The sequence below is a fragment of the Cnephaeus nilssonii genome (genome assembly GCF_951640355.1).
Source record: "Cnephaeus nilssonii genome assembly, chromosome: 12".
Classification (NCBI taxonomy): Eukaryota; Metazoa; Chordata; class Mammalia; order Chiroptera; family Vespertilionidae; genus Cnephaeus; species Cnephaeus nilssonii.
The window spans coordinates 53,408,851-53,428,524 of NC_137083.1; the positions used below are offsets into that span (position 1 = coordinate 53,408,851).

The 19,674-nt window shown below is 45.1% G+C and overlaps 2 protein-coding genes across 4 annotated transcripts in view; one reads left to right on the forward strand and one right to left on the reverse strand.

Annotated features, from left to right (window-relative positions):
• PARP12 (poly(ADP-ribose) polymerase family member 12) overlaps nucleotides 1-14,781 on the forward strand; it is a 48,512-nt gene extending 33,731 nt beyond the window's left edge. The window contains exons 8-12 of one of the 2 annotated variants that reach the window (XM_079785784.1): nucleotides 1,833-1,929; nucleotides 9,126-9,201; nucleotides 11,034-11,164; nucleotides 12,069-12,220; nucleotides 13,760-14,780. In XM_079785784.1, the coding sequence (XP_079641910.1) occupies nucleotides 1,833-1,929; nucleotides 9,126-9,201; nucleotides 11,034-11,164; nucleotides 12,069-12,220; nucleotides 13,760-14,082 (779 nt within the window). In that variant the 3' untranslated portion in view covers nucleotides 14,083-14,780. Of the gene's footprint in view, nucleotides 1-1,832; nucleotides 1,930-9,125; nucleotides 9,202-11,033; nucleotides 11,165-12,068; nucleotides 12,221-13,759 lie in introns of both variants that reach the window. The other variant, XM_079785785.1, reaches the window with a different exon arrangement.
• A 3,408-nt stretch (nucleotides 14,782-18,189) lies between these two features.
• The window catches only part of TBXAS1 (thromboxane A synthase 1), a 155,050-nt gene continuing 153,565 nt past the window's right edge, over nucleotides 18,190-19,674 (reverse strand). For both annotated transcript variants that reach the window (XM_079785787.1, XM_079785786.1), the window contains one exon: nucleotides 18,190-18,430. In XM_079785787.1, the coding sequence (XP_079641913.1) occupies nucleotides 18,356-18,430 (75 nt within the window). In that variant the 3' untranslated portion in view covers nucleotides 18,190-18,355. The remainder of the gene's footprint in view (nucleotides 18,431-19,674) is intronic.

Below are 19,674 nucleotides of genomic sequence, written 5' to 3' on the forward strand. Positions count from 1 at the left end.
TGCTTACCACCCTTTAGCTCAATTGGCAAACATCAACCAATCCAGTCTGACAAATGCAGATTCCCGAAAGGGACAGTGAGAGGTATGCAAAATATTAAAAGTCAGGACTTCCCTGAAGATCAAGTCTATATAACTATCACCCATCTGGTTGCTGCTGTTTGAAATATTTATTAAACTATTGAGAATATCAAAACAACTAAGCCAAAAATGTCAGATGCAACCTTGATCACTCTCAACCTAGGCTACACTTCCAGGGGACAGAACAGAAAGTCAGGTGAGAGTGGGTAAGAGCTCACACATGTGGTTGACTGCAAACCTCAATGTGAGGAAAATCATGCTTCAAGTTCACCTTGATAGACACAGTTTTTTGTTGGTGGTAGATAACAGTAGCCACAAGAAGCTTGAGATGAGTTAACTTCTCCTCACAACTTCACTACTAGATATAATGAAAGCAAATTTCAGACCCAAATCTGCCACTCACAGTTATAAACTAAATATTAGGAAGCAAGTACATTTAAGAAATACATAACAAACCAAATGACTTGTTCTGTAGGATTGGGAAAGATTCAGTTGTCCTTTTAGGGACTCTTGTCATAAAAGAGTCACTCACGGTAATGCCAGGATTCTAGAGGAGAGGCTGAATTCTGACATTTGTTAGCTGGTATCAGAATCCCCACAGTCAGGGCTTGCTTAGGGTCTTAACCTCGTGTATCCTCTTTAAGGGTAAATTTGGGAAAAGGCCTCACTTTACTCTGCCCATGGGGGGATAGGGATTGAGTCTCACATACACGTCTGAATAACTTTTAATTTCACTAGTGAAAAGCCCATTTAAGATTCATCACAACGTTAGTGAACAGGTCAATAAAATTTGCATGCTAATTAACAGAGTAGTGAGAGATTGAACAGTGGATAGTAAAGGGGTTGTAGTAGCAGGATCTGAATTATGGGCTCCCATTAGAACATGGGGGAACCCCTAGGAGTGCCTGATCTTTTTCTTAAATATATTTTTATTGATTTCAGAGAGGAAGGAAGAGGGAGAGAGAGATAGAAACATCAATGATGAAAGAGAATCATTGATTGGCTCAGGAGTGACCTCCTGGGCAGTAGCATAGGGAACACACACTTCAAGTGCAGTAAGATAAGTTACAGATATATACAAATTAATATTAAAATGCTTTTTAAATGAAAAAAGTTATCTTTGTACCCTAGGTGCAGAAAGTAAGACTTGACAAGGTTTTCTTGGTAGGTGAGGACATATAATCTAACTTGTAGGAGGTATTCATGGTTTTTCTACTCAAAGGGGGGTGTCCCTTTCACCCTCAGGATGAATCTCAGGATCTTAGGGATGGGCATGGGACAAGAAATTTGCTGATTAAAAATGGTACGGGTTTTACAAGGTTGAGAAATAATGTACTGCTATAGAGTCAGTTTAAGAAAAGTCATAAGAGTAAAATTATTATATTAACTCTAAATCCCACTGGCTCAAGATGTGATAATTTATTCTCAGGCTGGGCTGAAGCTTTTTTTATATCCAGACTGGGAAAAATTGCTGAGCAAAACAATAGTTTAAACAGGATCGGAAGGAACAATTTAAAAGCACTCATATTTAATTGATGTATCAATTACTAATCATACATCTATTCATTAAACCCCATTTCCTAAGGATTGATATTTTCTTTATGAATATTTGAAATAGGTAAAACTGCCTTATTTTTAACATACTGATTCTAGGGTCTATATATTTGGATTAGCTTTCAAACCCATTTAATTTGTTTATTAAACACTGACATTTGTGTGTGTGTGTATGTATTTATTTATTTTTTATTTTGCAGTCTTTATTCAGAGAAACCTGGTCTTTGGTACATTCAGAAAGGTTTGTCGGAGACCCAAATACGTGTCTCCTCAGGATGTAAAGGCGAAGCAAACCAGGTGAATGGGGTTGGGGAACTTGTCACTTACGGTGTGTATCGGTTGGGGTGTGCTCTGCTGAGTATAGAAAACTTCAGACTGGTTAAAGCATTAAAGAGCTTTGTTGGCTGTGTAAACTGAGCCTGGCCCTCGATCTTTTTGAGTTTTTGCTATTACAAGTATAACCCCACAAAGGATGATCTGGTGTATATACCGTTTCATATTTGTGGAGCTGAGTCATCAGATTAGAGTCCTAAAAGGTCAATGCAGGTTCCTCTTCATGAGGTTGAGCCATTATGCATTTGTCCCAGAGTGCATGGGGTGCCAGTTTTCCTTGACTTTGCCAACAGAGTGGTGAAGCTTTTAGATCTTTGCCATTTTTCATAGGTGGGAAAGGGCATATCCGTGCATTTTAATTTGCTTTCTCTTATAAGTAAGGCTTACTATTTTTTCCTAACATGTAAGAGCCATTTTCCTATCTCTGTCTATGGACTATTTGTGTTCTTGTCTATTTTTCTGTCAACCTTTTGGTATTTTTCTTAAATAGGAGAATTTTTTTTTTATCAGAGAGATGAACCCTTGATTTGTTATATAAATTATAAATATTTTCTCCTGGTTTGTCTTTTGGATTTGTTTATGAATCTCAGGATCTTAGGGATGGGCATGGGACAAGAAATTTGCTGATTAAAAATGGTATATAATGGTACGCAGACATATTTATTTTTATTTATTTTTTTTAGTTAAATGTATCAGTCTCTTCTATGTATTGCTTCTGGATTTAGAATTTTGGTCAACTATGACTGCTCCCACTTCTGGAAGTCATTTTTTACTTTCCAGAGCCTACTGTAGGCATAGTTTGTCTTTTTCCTAAGACTGGATCTCTTTGGGGCCATAAGCAAATGCCACACATCAGAAATAAAAATGGTTATTTTGCTCAAATTCAGACTACGATATGAGTGATTCAGAATCTTCCCACTCCGTAACCTGAGAGTCGTACATGATGCAGTGATGTATGGTTCTTCCCTCTAACGTTTTGTCATAACTCCAGCAGGCAAAAATCTGCTTGGGCCTCCTTGGCCACCTGGGACTCTTAGGGTAGATCACTTTCAGAAACAAGTTCTCTATTTAAAACAGTTAACAGAGTCACAGTTGTTTAATGGAAAGTTCAAAATGGCATTTACACATAAGGTATCTGGTTTAGTTCCTTACTATCTTTCCATCCTCCATGGAAATGGTTTATTCATGTAATTGGGTCTTACTTTTTCCTTTTTAAAAACCTTTTAGATATTTTTTTGTTATTTAATTTTTTTCCCTTCCACTAGTTTGGAAGTTATACATTGTGTTAGTATTTTTTTTAAAGGCCACACTAAAAATTACAACATGTGTTCTTCACTTAGGTATAAGTCAGTTAAATTGATTGCCATCCTGTTAAATTATATAAGGACCTTTATATAATTTACTAGAGTCCTGGTCCATGAAATTTGAGCACTTGGGGGGGGTGTCCCTCAGCCTGGCTTGTGCCCTCTCACAGTCCGGGAGCCCTTGGGGGATGTCTGACTGATGCCCTCTCACAGTCGGGGAGCAGGCCTAAGCTGTCAGTCGGACATCGTTAGCGCTGCCGCGATCTCCCGCCACCACTGCTGCACTCACCAGCTGTGAGCCTGGCTTCTGGCTGAGTGGTGCTTGCCCTGTGGGAGTGCACTGACCATTAGGGTGCAGCTCCTGCATTGAGCGTCTGCCCCCTGGTGGTCAGTGCACATCATAGCGACTGGTCGTTATGCCATGGGTCGATTTGCATATTAGCCTTTTATTATACAGGACTAGGGGCCCAGTGCACGAAATTCGTGCACTGGGGGTGTGGGGGTCCCTCAGCCCAACATGCCCCCTCTCACATACTGGGAGCCCTCAGGGGATGTCCTACTGATGGCTTAGGCCCGCTCCCCATGGGAAGCGGGCCTAAGCTGAAGTCTGGCCTCCCTTTGTGGGAGGCAACCGGGCTGGTCAGAGGAAGGCACCAGCCCCATCACCTTGCTGCTGCAGCCACTGCCAGTCACCACAGCCACCAAGGTGTTTTCATCAACACAACCCCAGTCCCTTCACCAAGAAAAAATGACAACTTTCTTTAGGCATTTTCAAGATGTGTCTTTCATAGGATATGCATGTCTTTCTTTTTTTTTTTCCTCTAAGGATATGTTTCTATTGACTTTTAGAGAATGTGGAAGAGAAAGGGAAAGACAGAGAGAAACATCAAAGTGAGAGGAACACTTTGATTGGTTGCCTCCTGCATGAGCCCTGATCTGGGCCCCGGCCAGGGAGGAGCCTGCAACCTAGGTACATGCCCTTGATCAGAATCAACCCAGACCCTGCTGTGGGCAGGCCGAGGCATTATCCACTGAGTCAAACTGGCTACGGCAGGATATGACATTTCTTAGCCCTCCAGCAGCGGACCTTCGTTTTTTTCTCCAGAAGTGTGGTGGAAAAACCCTAGATCACCTTTTTGGATTCTTATTACCCAAGTTATTGAGAACATTACCAGTGGCATACAGGAAGCTTAGCCAATGTGCAGTCAGAAAAGGTGTTTCCTCTATAGTTCACACCAATCACCGGCTGTGCCCTGCCCAGGCCTAAAGCCTCTGGCCAGAAGCTTTAGGCCTGGGAAGGGGACCGCCAGCTCCCTGTGATTGCAGACACCGCCCATTGGGCAGGGGACCCCAGCTCCCTGCAATCCACCACAGGGAGCAGACCCCCAATGCCTGCGATCCATCACAGGCTCCCCGCTGGTGCCCAAGGCCGGGAAAGCCTCTGGCAGGATGGTTTCCTGGTGGGCGTGGCTTGTGGGTGTAGCGAAGGTACGGTCAATTTGCATATTACTCTATTATTAGGTAGGATTCCATTTACTTTTCTCTTGACTTATGTTATTTTTTAAAAAATTTTATTTATTTTTTAAATATATCTTTATTGATTTTAGAGAGGAAAGGAGAGAGAGAGAGAAACATCAATGATGAGAGAGAATCATTGATTGGCTGCCCCACACTGGGGATTGAGCCCACACCCGGGCATAGAATTGAACCGTGACAGGGAATTGAACCGTGACCTCCTGGTTCATAGATCAATGCTCCACCACTGAGCCATGCCAGCTAGGTGACTTATATTAGGTGTATCGGTTAATAATAGCGGATTTTGTAATAAATGAAAACACAATAATTTCAAGAGAAACATCAAAAGTGCTTTATTCCAAGTAATGTCTATCGCTAGCTACACATTTCCCCATCTTTCAGATAATTTGTGGATACCATCCCAATAGAACTTTTCTTGTTTTGAGGCAAACCATTCAGAGACCCAATTTTCCACTGCTTCATACATTTTGAAGTGCTGCTCAGAAAGTGCGTGTGCCATCGATCAGAACAAGTGGCAATCTGAAGGAGCAAGGTCTGGTGAATACAGCGGGTGGGTTAATACTTCCCAGGCAAGATCTTTTAATGTGTCTTTAACTGGTTTTGCAGTGTGTGATGGTGCGTCATCATGAAGCAAAATTACTTTGCCATGTCTTATGGAAAATTCTGGTCGTTTTACAATCAAAGTGTGGTTCAAATTGATTATTTGTTGTCAGTAGTGATCAGTATTAACGGTTTCATCTGGTTTTAGAAGCTCATAATACACCACACCTTCATGATCCCACCAAACACAGAGCATTGTCTTCTTTCTGAAGTGATTTGGCCTTGCAGCCGATGTTGATGATTGACCTGGATCAACCCATGATTTTGTATGTTTGGGATTCTCAAAATAAATCCACTTTTTCATCACCAGTCACAATTCAATGCAAAAAAGACTGACTTTTGTGCCGTTGAAGCAACATTTTACTGATGACTTTTCGGTTTTCCATTTGTCTTTCGTTCAGTTGATGTGGCACCCATTTTCCTTCCTTTAAAATCTTTCACAATTATTAAAAAGTATTTTAAAAAAAGAAAGAAAAAAGCCCTAACCGGTTTGGCTCAGTGGATAGAGTGTCGGCCTTTGGACTGAAGGGTCCCAGGTTTGATTCTGGTCAAGGACATGTACCTTGGTTGCGGGCACATACCCAGTAGGGGGTGTGCAGGAGGCAGCTGATCGATGTTTCTCTCTCATTGATGTTTCTAACTCTCTATACCTCTCCCTTCCTCTCTGTAAAAAATCAATAAAATATATTAAAAAGTTTTTTAAAAAATCTTTCCCATTGCTTGAAAATGATTGGAAATTGTTTGCTGAGCAATGTTTAATCTTTCTGCAAGTTGTTTTTGAGTTTGACACGCATCTTCAATGCTTGTAATTGTTGGGTCTTCAAACTTTTTCAGTTGACCTGGACGTTCTTCGTTTTTCACAAAAGTGAAATCATCACTTTTAAAGCATTTAAACCAGCATTCACAAGTATCTTGAGATGGAGCATGTTCACCATAAGCTTTTCAAAGTATACGATAACTTTCAGCAGCACTTTTCTTCAAAATAATGAATTAAAACATCCTGCAAATGCTCTTTTTTTGGCACAAAATTTGACATTTTTAAGCATAAAAATATCTATGATGTTTAACACCTTCAGCAAATTTGACATATGAAGTTTTGAAGCTTGTTGTCAATACAACAAAATAGCATACATATAAAATCGCATATACATTGATGTCATTCCACTGTCCTCTGGTTTTCATTGCTGCTTTTGGGAAATCAACTGCCAGTTTAACTGGTACTTCTTTGCCTGAATCACTCTTTTTTCCCTTTGGTTACTTTTAAGATTTTCTGTTTATCTTGGTGTATGGATTCTCATTACAGCATGTCTCAGAATGTGTTTTAATTTTCCTGTTGGAGATACTTTGGCCTTCTTAAACCTGTGAGTTGGTGAATCTCATTAGTTCTCTTTGAAGATTGCCTTTACCCTGTTTTCTGTCCTCTCTTTGGATTTCAGTTGGATTCTGACCAAATGCAGGCCTTTTTACTCTCTTTTCCACATCTCAGCTTCTTCCCAATATTTTCTATCCCGTTATTGCTCTGGGCCCTAGTCTGAAGAATCCTATTTCCCATATCATTCAGCTCATTCATTCTCTCTTCAGGTGGTCTGATCTGCTAGTAAGAATGTCAATTGCACTATTACTATCAAGGATTGTATTTTATATTTCTAAAAGTTGTATTTGATTCTTTTTTCAGATCCTCCAGGTCATATTATAGTTTCATGTGCCTTGCATATGTTTTTAGTTTGTGTTTTATTTTTTTAAACATAGAAAGAATAGTTATTTTGTATTATGTCAAATAATTTCAGCAACTTAATTCGTTGTGGGCTTTTTTCTGGCTGATTCTTGCTCATTGCTTAGTTATTTTAAACTGTGCTATTTTCCTAAGCACATTATTTGTGGGAGTTATTTGAGGTTTAGGATGAAGGTCTCATACCAGCAGAAATGGAGTGTAGATATAATGTAGGAAGAACAGAGCGTTTTGAAACTAACAATGATTTTGAATTGGTTTCCCAGTCCTTGTTCCTAAATCCCTTGGGACATGTCTTTTATAACTCAGTGTTTGTTTGTTTTTAATTTTTATTTTTAGAAAGATCATGTGCTGCTTGTATTGTGTGACACCCTGTAGTTAATATTTCTGAGTAAAAAAAAATGTATAGTCACTTTAAGAAAGATATATAGAGACCACAAGCAGCCTCTGGCAGTTCAAGTCAAATTTCTACTACCAAATTTGTTTTGACATGAGTTTTATGTTTTTACTAGAGGCCCAGTGCACGAAATTTGCACACTAGGGGGGGGGGGTGTTTCCCTCAGCTCAGCCTGCACCCTCTCCAATCTGGGACCTGGAATCAGGCCTACACCAGCAGTTGGACATCCCTCTCACATCTGGGAATGCTGGCTCCTAACCGCTTGCCTGCCTGCCTGCCTGATTGCCCCTAACCACTTCTGCCAGCCAGCCTGATCACCCCCAACCACTCCTATACCAGCCTGGTTAACACCTAACTGCTCCCCTGCCAGCCCAATCGCTCCTAACTGCCCTCCCCTGCTGGCCTGGTCACCCCCAACTGCCCTCCCCTGCCAGCTTGATCTCGCCCCCAACTGCCCTCCCCTGCAGGCCTGATCTCGCCCCCAAGTGCCCTCCTCTACCGGCTAATTTGGTTCTGATTGGTCGGTTTCTATACCAATCAGCGTCAAAAGCTCCACCTCCTAGGCAGCCATTGGCTTCTCACAGTTCACCCAGATTTGGTTCTGATTGGTCAGTTTCTATGCCTGTCAGCATCAAAAGCTCCACCTCCTAGGCAGCCATTGGCTCCTCACAGTTGACCCAGATTTGGTTCTGATTGGTTGGTTTCTATGCCAGTCAGCATCTCTGGGCCTATCAACGAGGCCTGATCAGAAAGGTGGGGCTGATCAGCAGCCCCGGTGAAGGCTTGGAGAGAAATGGAGGCATGGCTGCTGGCCAGGCCCGGAGAGAAAGAGAGAGGCAAGTGCTGATCAACAGCTGCCACAGAGGCTATGGATCAGACCCTGCTTCTCTCTTCAGGCCTCTTTCCAGGCCTGATTTGCAGCCCCCTCGGCAGTTAGTGCTGGGTCACTGTGCCTGCTGCCGTAGCAGTCAGTGCTGGGTTGCCCTGGACTGACTTCCGGTTGGCCAAGCCTCTGGTCATGACGGAACCAGAGTTTTTATATATTAGAATATGCCAAATACACCTCTCGAGGCTATGGTATATAATAAAAGTATAGTATGCAAATTATCTCCTAGACTGGAGTCCTTCTGGGAGTTCGGTCAGGCGGCAGGGCCGGCCAGGGGAAGGGAAGGAGTACTCTGCTGGCTGCCGCCAGATACTAGGGACACTACCAGTGCACAAGTTTCGTGCACTGGGCCTCTAGTTTGCAATAATAATTCAGAGCTCTTTAATACAATTTTCAGAGCTCTTTGAATTTAAAAATCATGGATAAGGGTCTGTCTGTGCTTCTTTAATTATATTCTCTCTCCCTATGTACAGGAGTTGAGATACAGGTGAGTATCCTCATTGTTTCAGTTTGGGCCACTTAGGCAAAGAGGAAAGTGCTCTCACAAGATGGGTAGTATGCTTATGTGCTTCCTTTCCTCCCTACTTTTAAAAAATGAGATGCTGATACTCGAGACAGGTGGTATTGGCTAGTGGAGGCCACCCATGTGTGATAGTCTGTTAATGTCTGCAAACCAAATGTCTTAGTGTTTTTGTTTACATTTTGTAGCAATGTCAAGTTTCAAGGCCCAAAGAGCATCCCAGACCATTGGGACCCCTCAGCCCTGCCGGACCCCGGCTTTAAGGTATGGGACTCGTGTTGCCTTGGACTGGGGAGGAGAGTGTTCTTTGAGATCAGTGAGTATAAGTGATGTGCTGAAGAAGCTGTGAGGCCAGGGCTCATGAGGGAGGACAGAAGAGGTATATGTGGGGTTATTTTTTTCAGGTTTTGGGGATTTTAAGGCTAGAGACCACGCAGGAGATGGCTGTGGTCCTGAGGGGAGAGGATGTATTGTGGATGGAGGACAGTGAGCTGGTAAATTTCTAGAAAGGGTAGAAATAGGGGCTGGGCTCAGCCAATATATATTAGTTATACTAAGCAAGAAAAGGAAAAGAAACCACTGACTATGACAAGCGACATCTAGAAGGGAAATTTCTGTTGGAAGGTGCTAGATAATAGAAGACAAGAGAAGGAACACTCAATTCAGCAGCTCCTTTAAGGCTTGTCAGATTTTGGGTATTGCGCTGAATTCAGTAGAGTACTCAGGCCAAGATCTGCCCCATCTATGTGGGGTACTCAGACTGGCCTCTGATGGCTGACTTCGTGCCAAGCATGTTGCAGACAGCTTTTACAACTGATTGTTACTGCCTTGGAAGGACTCATCTTGTTGAGCTAACAAAGCTCACACAGACACCAGTGGAACAGGCAAGACCAGTGACAGGCAGGGTGAGTTGACAGCAGCACTCAGATGTCAGAGGACAAGGCAACCATATTGAGGGGATTAGAGTAGGCTCCACTTCCAAACGATGGCTGGTGCTTGCACAGGTGGAGGTAAGAGAACATTCAGGGTGATGGGAACTGCACGTGAAGCAGCCCAAGTCAGGACATGGGGTGTCAGGTATATCTTGGATGGAGGGTGTGAATAGACATGGGAAGCAGGAGAGAGGTCAGGGCTGGGCTGTGCAAAGCCTTGATCATGGGTTCAAGCAGAGGCCATGACAAGTATGGGAACCCATGAGGACCTCTGGTCTGGAAGGAGCAGGGCTGGTTTCCATACTTGAGGAAGAGGAGTTTAGCAGCTCCCTTGAGATTGGAACAGGGAAACCAGAATCAGGATTTGGGTTGCAGGAGGCCCATGGACATGCATGCCAAGTCCTGACATGTAGGGTCTTTGGGGGTGATGGTGAGGTGGCTGTTATAAGGCTGTACATGGGGTAGAAGAAGAGGATGGTATAAAGGGACTCCCCAGTGATCCTCATATGGTCTATCACTGAATCAAACCTCATGGCGCTGGGAACAGGGAGGCTGATTATATGGTCCAGGCTGCAAGTGCAGGAATTTGAGCATTGTCACTCTGTGTGACAGTCGGTTGTTCTTGGTCAGGGGCCTCTCCTGGCCCATCAAAAGTGCTGTTTCCCAGAACAAGAGGCTAAGGGAGAGTTGGGCTCAGCTGGGAGGGATACAGTGGCCATGCTCCTGAGTTGCTATGTGCCCGTCTACCAGCTTGGCCTTTCTGTCAGTGCTTGTGGTGTGGGACGTTCACACAGTGCTGCTGCCCATGACAGCGTTTGCCCCTCTCCACCAAATGTAAGCCTTTCACATTTATTGACACCAACACTTTGGGCTTGTAGACTATGTAGTCTGCCTTGTGTGGGGTCAGAAGAGCAGGCACATCCTGGGAATACCTAGGATGGTGCTGATATAAGCATCATACCTGTCCTTCGGGCAGGTTTCACTGTGAACACAAATTGCACAGATTCTATACCTGGAGAGACTGCCTCTCGGGGCAAAGGGGAGTAGTAATCTCCTTTGGGGCTTGCTTCTGCAGTTCTGGCATTTTAGGCGTAGCTTTGGGAAGAGATTGATCTGTACTTTATACTTAGATGATAACATCATAAAAATCTTTGCCCCTTGCAGCGGATCACCCTCAGTTCTTTCTCAGAAGAATATCAGAAGGTTTGCAATCTGTTTAACAATACACTGCCTTACTACTATGTTCAGAAGATCGAGCGAGTCCAGAACCTGGCTCTCTGGGAAGTCTACCAGTGGTACGTCAAGGGCTTGCTCTCAGCAGGCTGATGACTCTGTCCCCTCACACTGTTACACAGTAGGCTAGCTGCTTACCAAATGGACTTTAGGGACAGTTCCAGATGGCAGCCACTGCTTGCCCAGTGCTGCTGGAATAGGGAACTGTCTTCCTGATTTTTTATCTATCTCATCATTTTTATAGCTTAGTGCTGCATGTCCCCTCAGAGAGACGAGGGGACCGAGGCTTTGTAGTGACAAAGTCAGCACTTGTATTCTGCCTCCCCGAAGATCGACAGGATGGTCCAGTATAATCCACCTATACTCTGGAGAACATAAAGCTATTGTCCTGACAGCCAGAGAGTAGGAGCCTTATTTTTTTGCCTGAGGACCAGCATGTTCTTGGGCAGTTGTCCACGTGAGCTGGAGAGGAGAATCACAGCAGGTCACCATGGCAGGCCTGGGGTTCTGCTGACCCGTCCCCACAAAAGGTTGGAGCAGTCTCATCTGTGCTCTGGGCCCAGTGATAAAATCAAGCCTCATGGCGCTGGGAACTTATGGGAGAGAGGACACGGATGACCCCCCCCCCCCCCCCCAATGATCAGCTGTCTCAGGCTCCCCCTGCTAAGCTCCACAAGGAAGCAAAGGGTAGGCACGAAGCACGCCTGTCTTCCCAAGGCTGGTCTGCTTTGGGAGTTCAGTTTGCTGCTGGAGGCCTAAGGCTGTGGAGGGAAAGGCTTCCCTCTGCTTTTCAGGTCCTATGTTCTACCTTTCCCTCTCTGGCCCATGGCTGGAGTATCATGGACTTGGATCCATATCTCCTGGCCTCATGACACTTCTGATAAAATGTGTTTTCTTGGGTCAGGTGGCATGTATTTGGTGGTAAGTGCTGTCTCTCCAGCACACATTTCTCTCCTGTGATTCTAGGCAAAAAGGGCAAATGCAGAAGAGAAATGGAGGGAAGGCGGTGGATGAGAGGCAGCTGTTCCATGGCACCAGCACTGGTTTGGTTGATGCAATTTGCCAGCAGAATTTTGATTGGAGGGTCTGTGGTCTTCATGGCACTTCCTATGGCAAAGGTAAGGGTGAGGGCAGCTTGCACCAGCATAATCAGGCCTCGCTGCACTGGCTCAGGAAACAGTTTTAAATCAATTGGGGTGTGTGTGTGTGTGTGTGTGTGTGGTGGGGGGGGGGGTGTGGGGGAGCAGTGTAAGCTGATAAGCCAGTTCATACTCAGTGAGGAATGGCTTTGCCATCTGTGGGGATGCCCAGCTGTTGGCTCCCTTCCTCTCCTTTGTGTGCAACCAGGAGCTGACCCAAGGGTTAGCATGGGCAGTCCTGCTTAGGCTGGGGTTTTGCTTCCTTAAGAGATGGACCTATGTCCCTGTTGAGTGGAGTTCTCGGGAGATGCTGAGCACAAGTCAGGAGAGGAAAGGGGGTGCCTACCCAACCAACCCTGTACCTGCGCTATTTTGTAAGAATAGAAATCTGAACACCTCAGATACATGCATGTAAATATGCCATTCTAGCTATTTAGTGAGTTATCTGAGTGTTTTTCTGTCTCGGTTATTTTTTTTATTTTTATTTTATTGATTTTTTAGAGAGAGGAAGGGAGAGGGATAGAGAGTTAGAAACATCGATGAGAGAGAAACATCGATCAGCTGCCTCCTGCACACCCCCTACTGGGGATGTGCCCGCAACCAAGGTACATGCCCTTGACCGGAATCGAACCTGGGACCCTTCAGTCCGCAGGCCGACGCTCTATCCACTGAGCCAAACCGGTTTCGGCTGTCTCGGTTATTTTTAAACTTTATTTGGACATAGTTTCAAGGAAAGTTGCAAGAATAATATTTTTTAAAGTCCTGAATACATTTACCTATATTCACCTGTTTTAATATTTTGCCATGTTGGCTTTATCACCCCCCCCCATTTTTTCCTGATCCATTTGTAAGTATGTGACATATATCATACCTCTTCACCCTTTAACACCTCCTAAGAAAAAGGACATCTCTTCTGTCATCACATGGTTACTAAATTGAAAAAAATTCATAGTGATGTGATAGTATAATCAACAGTCCCTGTCCCAGTTCCATCAGTTGTCCATAACTTAGCCTTAGTCCAACGTGATGACTATGGTGTCAGGATGGACGAGAGCCAGTGGAAGGTTTTAAATCCAAATATATAAGTGGCAGCTTCCAACTCAGGTTCCCATTAAACAGGGTTCATAGTTGTATGCATTGGGCTGCCGGTGTGGTTCCATGTATGGGATCTTGGTCACTTTCCACACCAACCTTACTAAGTTGGCCATGACAGCCCCATTTTATAGCTGAGGAAACAGGTTTGGGGGTTAAGTAGTGTTATGCCCACCCAGAGAGCCGTGTGATTTGACTGACATATTCAGAATGTGAAAGGAGTTTTCTGTCTCAGTTTGGTGTCCCCTCTGATGCCCTTCTTGGGGAAGGCTAGAGAAAGAGGAAGGATGGAGGGAGGACAGGAGGAAGATATGACAGAGGAGCCGAGGCCATTGGCATTGCTTGGTTGATAGGATGCTAGAGCCCCTCCTGCCCGGCTGCAGCTGTCCTCCCAGTGCCCAGTTAAGCCTGTGCGTGTTTTTGCAGGGAGCTACTTTGCCCGAGATGCTGCATATTCCCACCACTACAGCAAATCCGATTCGAACTGCTACACAATGTTCCTGGCTCGGGTGCTGGTGGGTGAGTTCACCCGAGGCGATGCCTCCTTAGTCCGCCCCCCAGCCAAGGAGAACCAGGGCAACGTTTTCTACGACAGCTGTGTGAACAGCATGTCAGACCCTTCTATCTTCGTGATCTTTGAGAAGCACCAGGTCTATCCAGAGTACATCATCCAGTACACCTCCAGCAAGCCTCTGGCCGGGGCCTCCACCCTGTTCAACCTGGCATCCTTTTTTGGTATCCGGCAGTGAGCACGAGGATGTCTTTCATGTCTCTCAGGCTTGTCTTCCTTGAAATAGCTATTTGGGAAAGTTGTTTTTTTTTATAACAAAAAAACTTTAATGAACTGTTTAACATTGACTTCTCAATGAAGTTACGTTCTTAATCTCTTGCTGATGGTAGTTTTTGGTTTTAAGTAATTTTTGAGCTTGATATGGGCTAACCAATAATGATTGTAGGTGAGATTTTTACTAGGGTAAATTGTACGTTTTACTATTTTTGTTAACTTTGCTACTGATTGGCCCCAGGCACAGAGTTTCTAGTTAACCATTTTATGGATTGGTTTTAATTTTTAATAATTTCTCTCTATCTCTAGTGATTTGGTTTTTCAGGGTCTTGGTGGCATCATTTGACTTTTTCAGCCTGTGTACAGAAAACCTGTCTTGTGGACCAGGGAGGTGCAGTCATTGTGTCTGTTGCTCTGGTTCTAATCCAGGCAGCTCTTCTGCTGCTTCTCCTGGGCTCTGGCCTTGGAATTGGTCCATAGATCACATTGTCAGACACATGGCTACTGTGGGTGTCATTCCGTCCCTGCCGGTTTCCCTTTGTCATGGGCCTAGCTCATGCATGCTTGTCCCAGCATCTTCTAAGCGTACTGGATGTCCTCTGAATATGGGTTTTATATCTTTATGAGATTTGAATACCTGTGCTACAAATGTTACAATGTGGAAATAAAATAATATTTATCTCAAGTGGGTGACGACTGAAGTCCATTCTTCAACATCGTGTATTGAGTTCCTGCTGGGTACAGGAGGTTTTCTGGGTGTTGGAATATAACAGAGCCCCTGTTATTGGCTTCGGGGGTGCTATGTGTAGTTTATCATGAAGCTGAAGAAGCTTCTTCCACAGCCCTAGGAGGGGCCCAGCGATAGGGTCACATAGTCATACACTTTGGTTAAATTTGCAAGAGTTACTTTTTTTTTTTCTTTTCCCAACTCATACAAGTTCCAAGCTCCACAAAACCTAGAATCACTATATGTTGTGGACATGGAGGGGTGGGTGTCCTTTGTGTGTCTTCCACACACAGCAGGTTGTGGCGTCTCTGCTAGACACTGGCTGGCTCTTGTCCAGAGGCAGAGGGGCTGGCAGGAAGGCTCCCTGATCTGAGGCTGTCTGCCCCTTCCTGGGTGCTGTACCCATTGGCCTCCCAGGTTCAGTCTACAGCCACAGTCCTCTCCTTAGCTGCACTCTTCTTCCCGTCACCTTCCTAATACAATATGTTCACTCTCCACACGATGCCTCCAATTCAGCTGGTTTGTCAGATCCAAGCTATTTTTCCATCCTTGGAACAGGGGTAGAGAGTGATCTGGAACTTGACACAGGTCAGCTAATCAGGCCAGAGGAGAACAGTTAAATGACCAGAAAAATGAAGAAGCAACGGCAATACTACCTTTTTCACCAGCAGGACCTAGGTGTAGATGTTATGATTTTCAGAGCCTCCCAAATATTTCCCCCACATCCTGACTAATCTTGAAATTTCATTTATTGCTGTTTGATTAGGTCACTAGTCCTCCTACCATGTAGGTGGGGGGCCCGAGGGGTGTCAGAGAATCATTAAACAGGTGCTTGCCTGCTAAGTCTTTTAAGAAATATTTATATATTGATTTTAGAGGGGTTGAAGGAAGAGAAAAAAATCTGTCCCATTTATTTATGCAATCATTGGTTATTTGTTGTTTTTTTAAATTTCTTTATTGATTACGGTGTTACATATGTGTCCTTATTCCCCCCTTATGCTTTTTAAAATTGTAAACATTTTTATTGATTTCAGAGAGGAAGGGAGAGGGAGATACAAACATCATTGATGAAAAAGAATCATTGATCGGCTGCCTCCTGCACACCCCCAACTGGGGATCGAGCCCACAACCCAGGCATGGGCCCTGAAATCAAACTGTGACCTCCTGGTTCATAGACCGATGCTCAACCACTGTGCTATGCCGGCCGGGCATTGGTTGCTTTTTGCATGTGCCCTGATTGGGGATTGAGCCTGCAACCTTGGTGTATCGGGATGTTGTTCTAACCCAGTGGTAGGCAAACTCATTAGTCAACAGAGCCAAATATCAACAGTACAACGATTGAAATGTCTTTTGAGAGCCGAAAACCAACTTCTGCGCATGGGCCACGAAGTTTCAATCGCACTGTACGTGCGCGCCCGCACGTGGTATTTTGTGGAAGATCCACATTCAAGGGGCCAAAGAGCCGCATGTGGCTCGCGAGCCGCAGTTTGCCGACCACTGCTCTAACCAACTGAGCTACTTGGCCAGGGCTGCCTATTAAGTCTTAAATGTAGATAAACTGATCTTATGCTTTTTAACCATCTGGTTGCTGGGAGCCGAGGAGTGGGAAGCAGGAATGGTCTTTTTTGGGAATTTTAGTGGGAAGGATGGCAAGAGGAACCTGGGATGGGAGAGTATCAAATGCTCCAGAAAGGTCAAGTGAGCTATGAAGACTGCAGACAACATGGATTGGCTGACCTTTGAGAAAGCAAGTCAGGAAAAGCAACTACATGGATTGGAAATTCAAGAGGAATGGGGTCCATGAGGCTAGGTTGTAGGGTGGGCATGGGGAAAGCTGTTCCTCCTGTGTGGGCACAGGAGGGAGTGGGCACTGTGATGAGAAGAAGTAAAAATGACCACGACTCAGAATGTTAATGCAAAGAGGTAGTGGGATCCAGGGCAAGTGTGTGTGTGATAGCCAAGACATCGTCAGGAGGTCCAGCTGGGATGCAGCTGGAGGGCTTTGTGGAGGACCTGTCAGTGCCATTTCCTGCCCTGTGTTAGCTGGTGCTGGGCGTGAACAGTGGGCTTGAAACAGAGCCCGGGGGTGTGTGAGTCCAGCGATTCTCGCCCATTAGGAAGCCTGACTGCTGTGTCTGGAGATTGTGACCACCTGGATGGAGAAGGGGAGGGAAGAAAACAAGAGTTGATGGTCTTGGGTGTTAGGTGTGGACGTGCACCTCAACTAGGGAGCCAGGTGCTCAGCTGGGCCCTTCTGCAGGATGAGGTTCTGTGATGGCCATAGGGGGTCAGGGACGGGGGAGACAAACGGGGCCATCAGGGGAGCCGATGGATCACCAGGAATGGGAATGGATGGTTTTTCCCAGTGAGTCTGAGCCCTGGGCTGGGCATCTCAAAGGGGCTGGATTCCAGAGATGAGCAGGTGGTGGGCAGCAAGTGTGTGAGAGGGCTGTGATGGGCTGGCAGGACCTCCTAGAGGACGGGCAACAACCAGGGCTGGGGCAGTGCTGGGAAACAAGGCTGCCTTCCTCTCGGAAACTTCCAGGGGAGCCCTTTGGTGAAGCATGGGGAGCTCTGGGCTGGAGGGGAAAGACTTCACAGTAGAGGCAGCATTTCCAGCCACGGATATGTGGCAACCTATTCTGCCAGCTCACATGAAAAGCCTGAGCTTTCTAAAGGTGGGTCGGCATCTGGGTATCCCATCCATGCTCACAAATTCCTATTATCTATACGGCATTTAGCCCCTTAAAGCTGCTCACAGGTCAGATAGAGGAAAAGGTCTTTGATCTAGGCCAGCCTCCTTGCTTTACAGATGAGGAAACCGAGGCTCAGGGAGGTGGCAAGATCATGGCTGCTGGTGGGAGATCTTGGATTCAATTTGCAAGTTCTTTGTTGAATTTAAACTTCTTAGCAATACAATAACTGCTTTACTAAAATTCACCTCTGTATTTTAATTTCTCGATCAAAATTAAGAAAAGATGATGATGCTCTTAAAAAGTACACTTTAGCCTCCATCACTTTTCTGTACATTGAAACTTACGAAGTCAGTATTACCCTACCTAGAAATATCAAAGCATAATAAAGCTTTTGAACCACCTTTGAAGTTGAACTTCTGAATGTCATTGCCTCAGTCAAATACTGCAAAGTACCAGAAGCTGAAAAGGCCTGTGAGCTGGTACCATCAGGACAGCTCAGCGCAGTGTCCCTGTGTGGATTCCTTCCATCCTGAGGCCAGGACAAAACCCCAAGTTCTCAGTCGTTTTGTCAAAGCTACGGTTTCACTTATCAGCATTTCCTTATTGAGAGATGGGGATCTGTGGTTCAAACACCAATGGCAGACAAAACAAAGTGTAACAAACAAACGTTTATTAAACATTTAGGAAATGTTACGGAAATGACCTCTTTTATTCTGGTATGCCAGGCACCCTTTAGATTACTTAGGTGACGTTTCCCCCAAATCCGAATTTCCACAAGCGTTTTCTTTGAATTAGAAGGTGCTGTTGTAATTGTGTCAGCGGGAGACAATCTTGATGTAGACACCATCTTTTGGACCTAGGGCAGATTTAGATTCTAGCTGCAGTGGTACCTGAGATAGAGGAGATTAAAATATTTGTCACAGTTAAACACATCCACAGGAAAACATCCTTGGGACCAGGCCTGAAGCAGGGTTATGGGAATTCGGCCGAGGCCTCAGACAGCTGAGCCAGGAGTGAGCAATGCAGCCTCCCAGCGGGACCCGGAGGACCCAGCAGAGCTGCCTCTCCAGGACTCGGCACTGGGCCCTGCAGCACTGGTGCTCGTCCCCCCTTTCCTGGGCAAATAGTTCCCATTTATTCTCCCAGGAACCCTGCAGAAGAGGTGGTAGTGGCTCACTTTGCAAATGAAGAAATGAAGGTTCAGACGTGTTCAAGGTCACATGGCTAGAAAGTAGAGAGCCAAGCCTCACACTCTTCTCATCTCTCCATCTCCCTCCCTGTGCCCAGCCAGACCCTGAGCAGCCGCTCTGGGAAGGACTTTGGGGAGTGGGGCCTCATGCTGTTCCCTGCTCAAGCATGCTGTGGTCTGACCTCAGTGCCATTCAGAAAGCTTTCCTTATGTCTCACAAGGAAGATGCATAGTGGGCTGGGGTCTTGGAAGAAACACCAAACGTAAGAAGCAGGGTAGCCCCTTGAGCCATGTGTAAAATGATGGTTCAGTGGCTAACGTGAACCCTTTCGAGGAAAGAAGAATCACCAGGCCTTACTACTGGGGCCTTGTCAGATGTCTTTGAGGATTATAGTTCAGATGGGAGACCAGTTTTATGCCCAAGAAGCAAGATGGTCTAGACCCGTGCCATCCTGTACAGTAGCTACTAGCATTATGTGGCTGTTGAATGCTTGAAATGTGGTTAGTGGAAAAGAGGGGCTGACTTTTTTATTTGATTTCATCATTAACATGTAAATAGCCACATGTGGCTAGTAGCTCCTGTATTAGTACAGGTCTAGACAAACTAGAAACACCATTGGACTTCCAAAAAAGGAGGTCATAAAAAAAAAAGGTCATTTGGGGCTAGCAAAGTCAGGGAGGGCTGGAGGGCTTCCTGGAAGAGGTGACTCCTGAGGTGGGTCTAGGAATGGGAGAACCCATGTGAACAGAACTTCTCAGGAGTCACTTCGGGATTTGAGGCAACACCTAGGAATGTGGAGGATGGGACTAGACTTGGGGTAGAAAGTTGAAGAGATGACATTCCAGGTCGGGGCAGTAGCCTTGAGCAGGTAGAGAGGAGCAGGTAGAACCCTTTCAGAGTGGCAAGTTGGGGCAGGGAATGTAAAATGGGCTCAGATAAGTTCT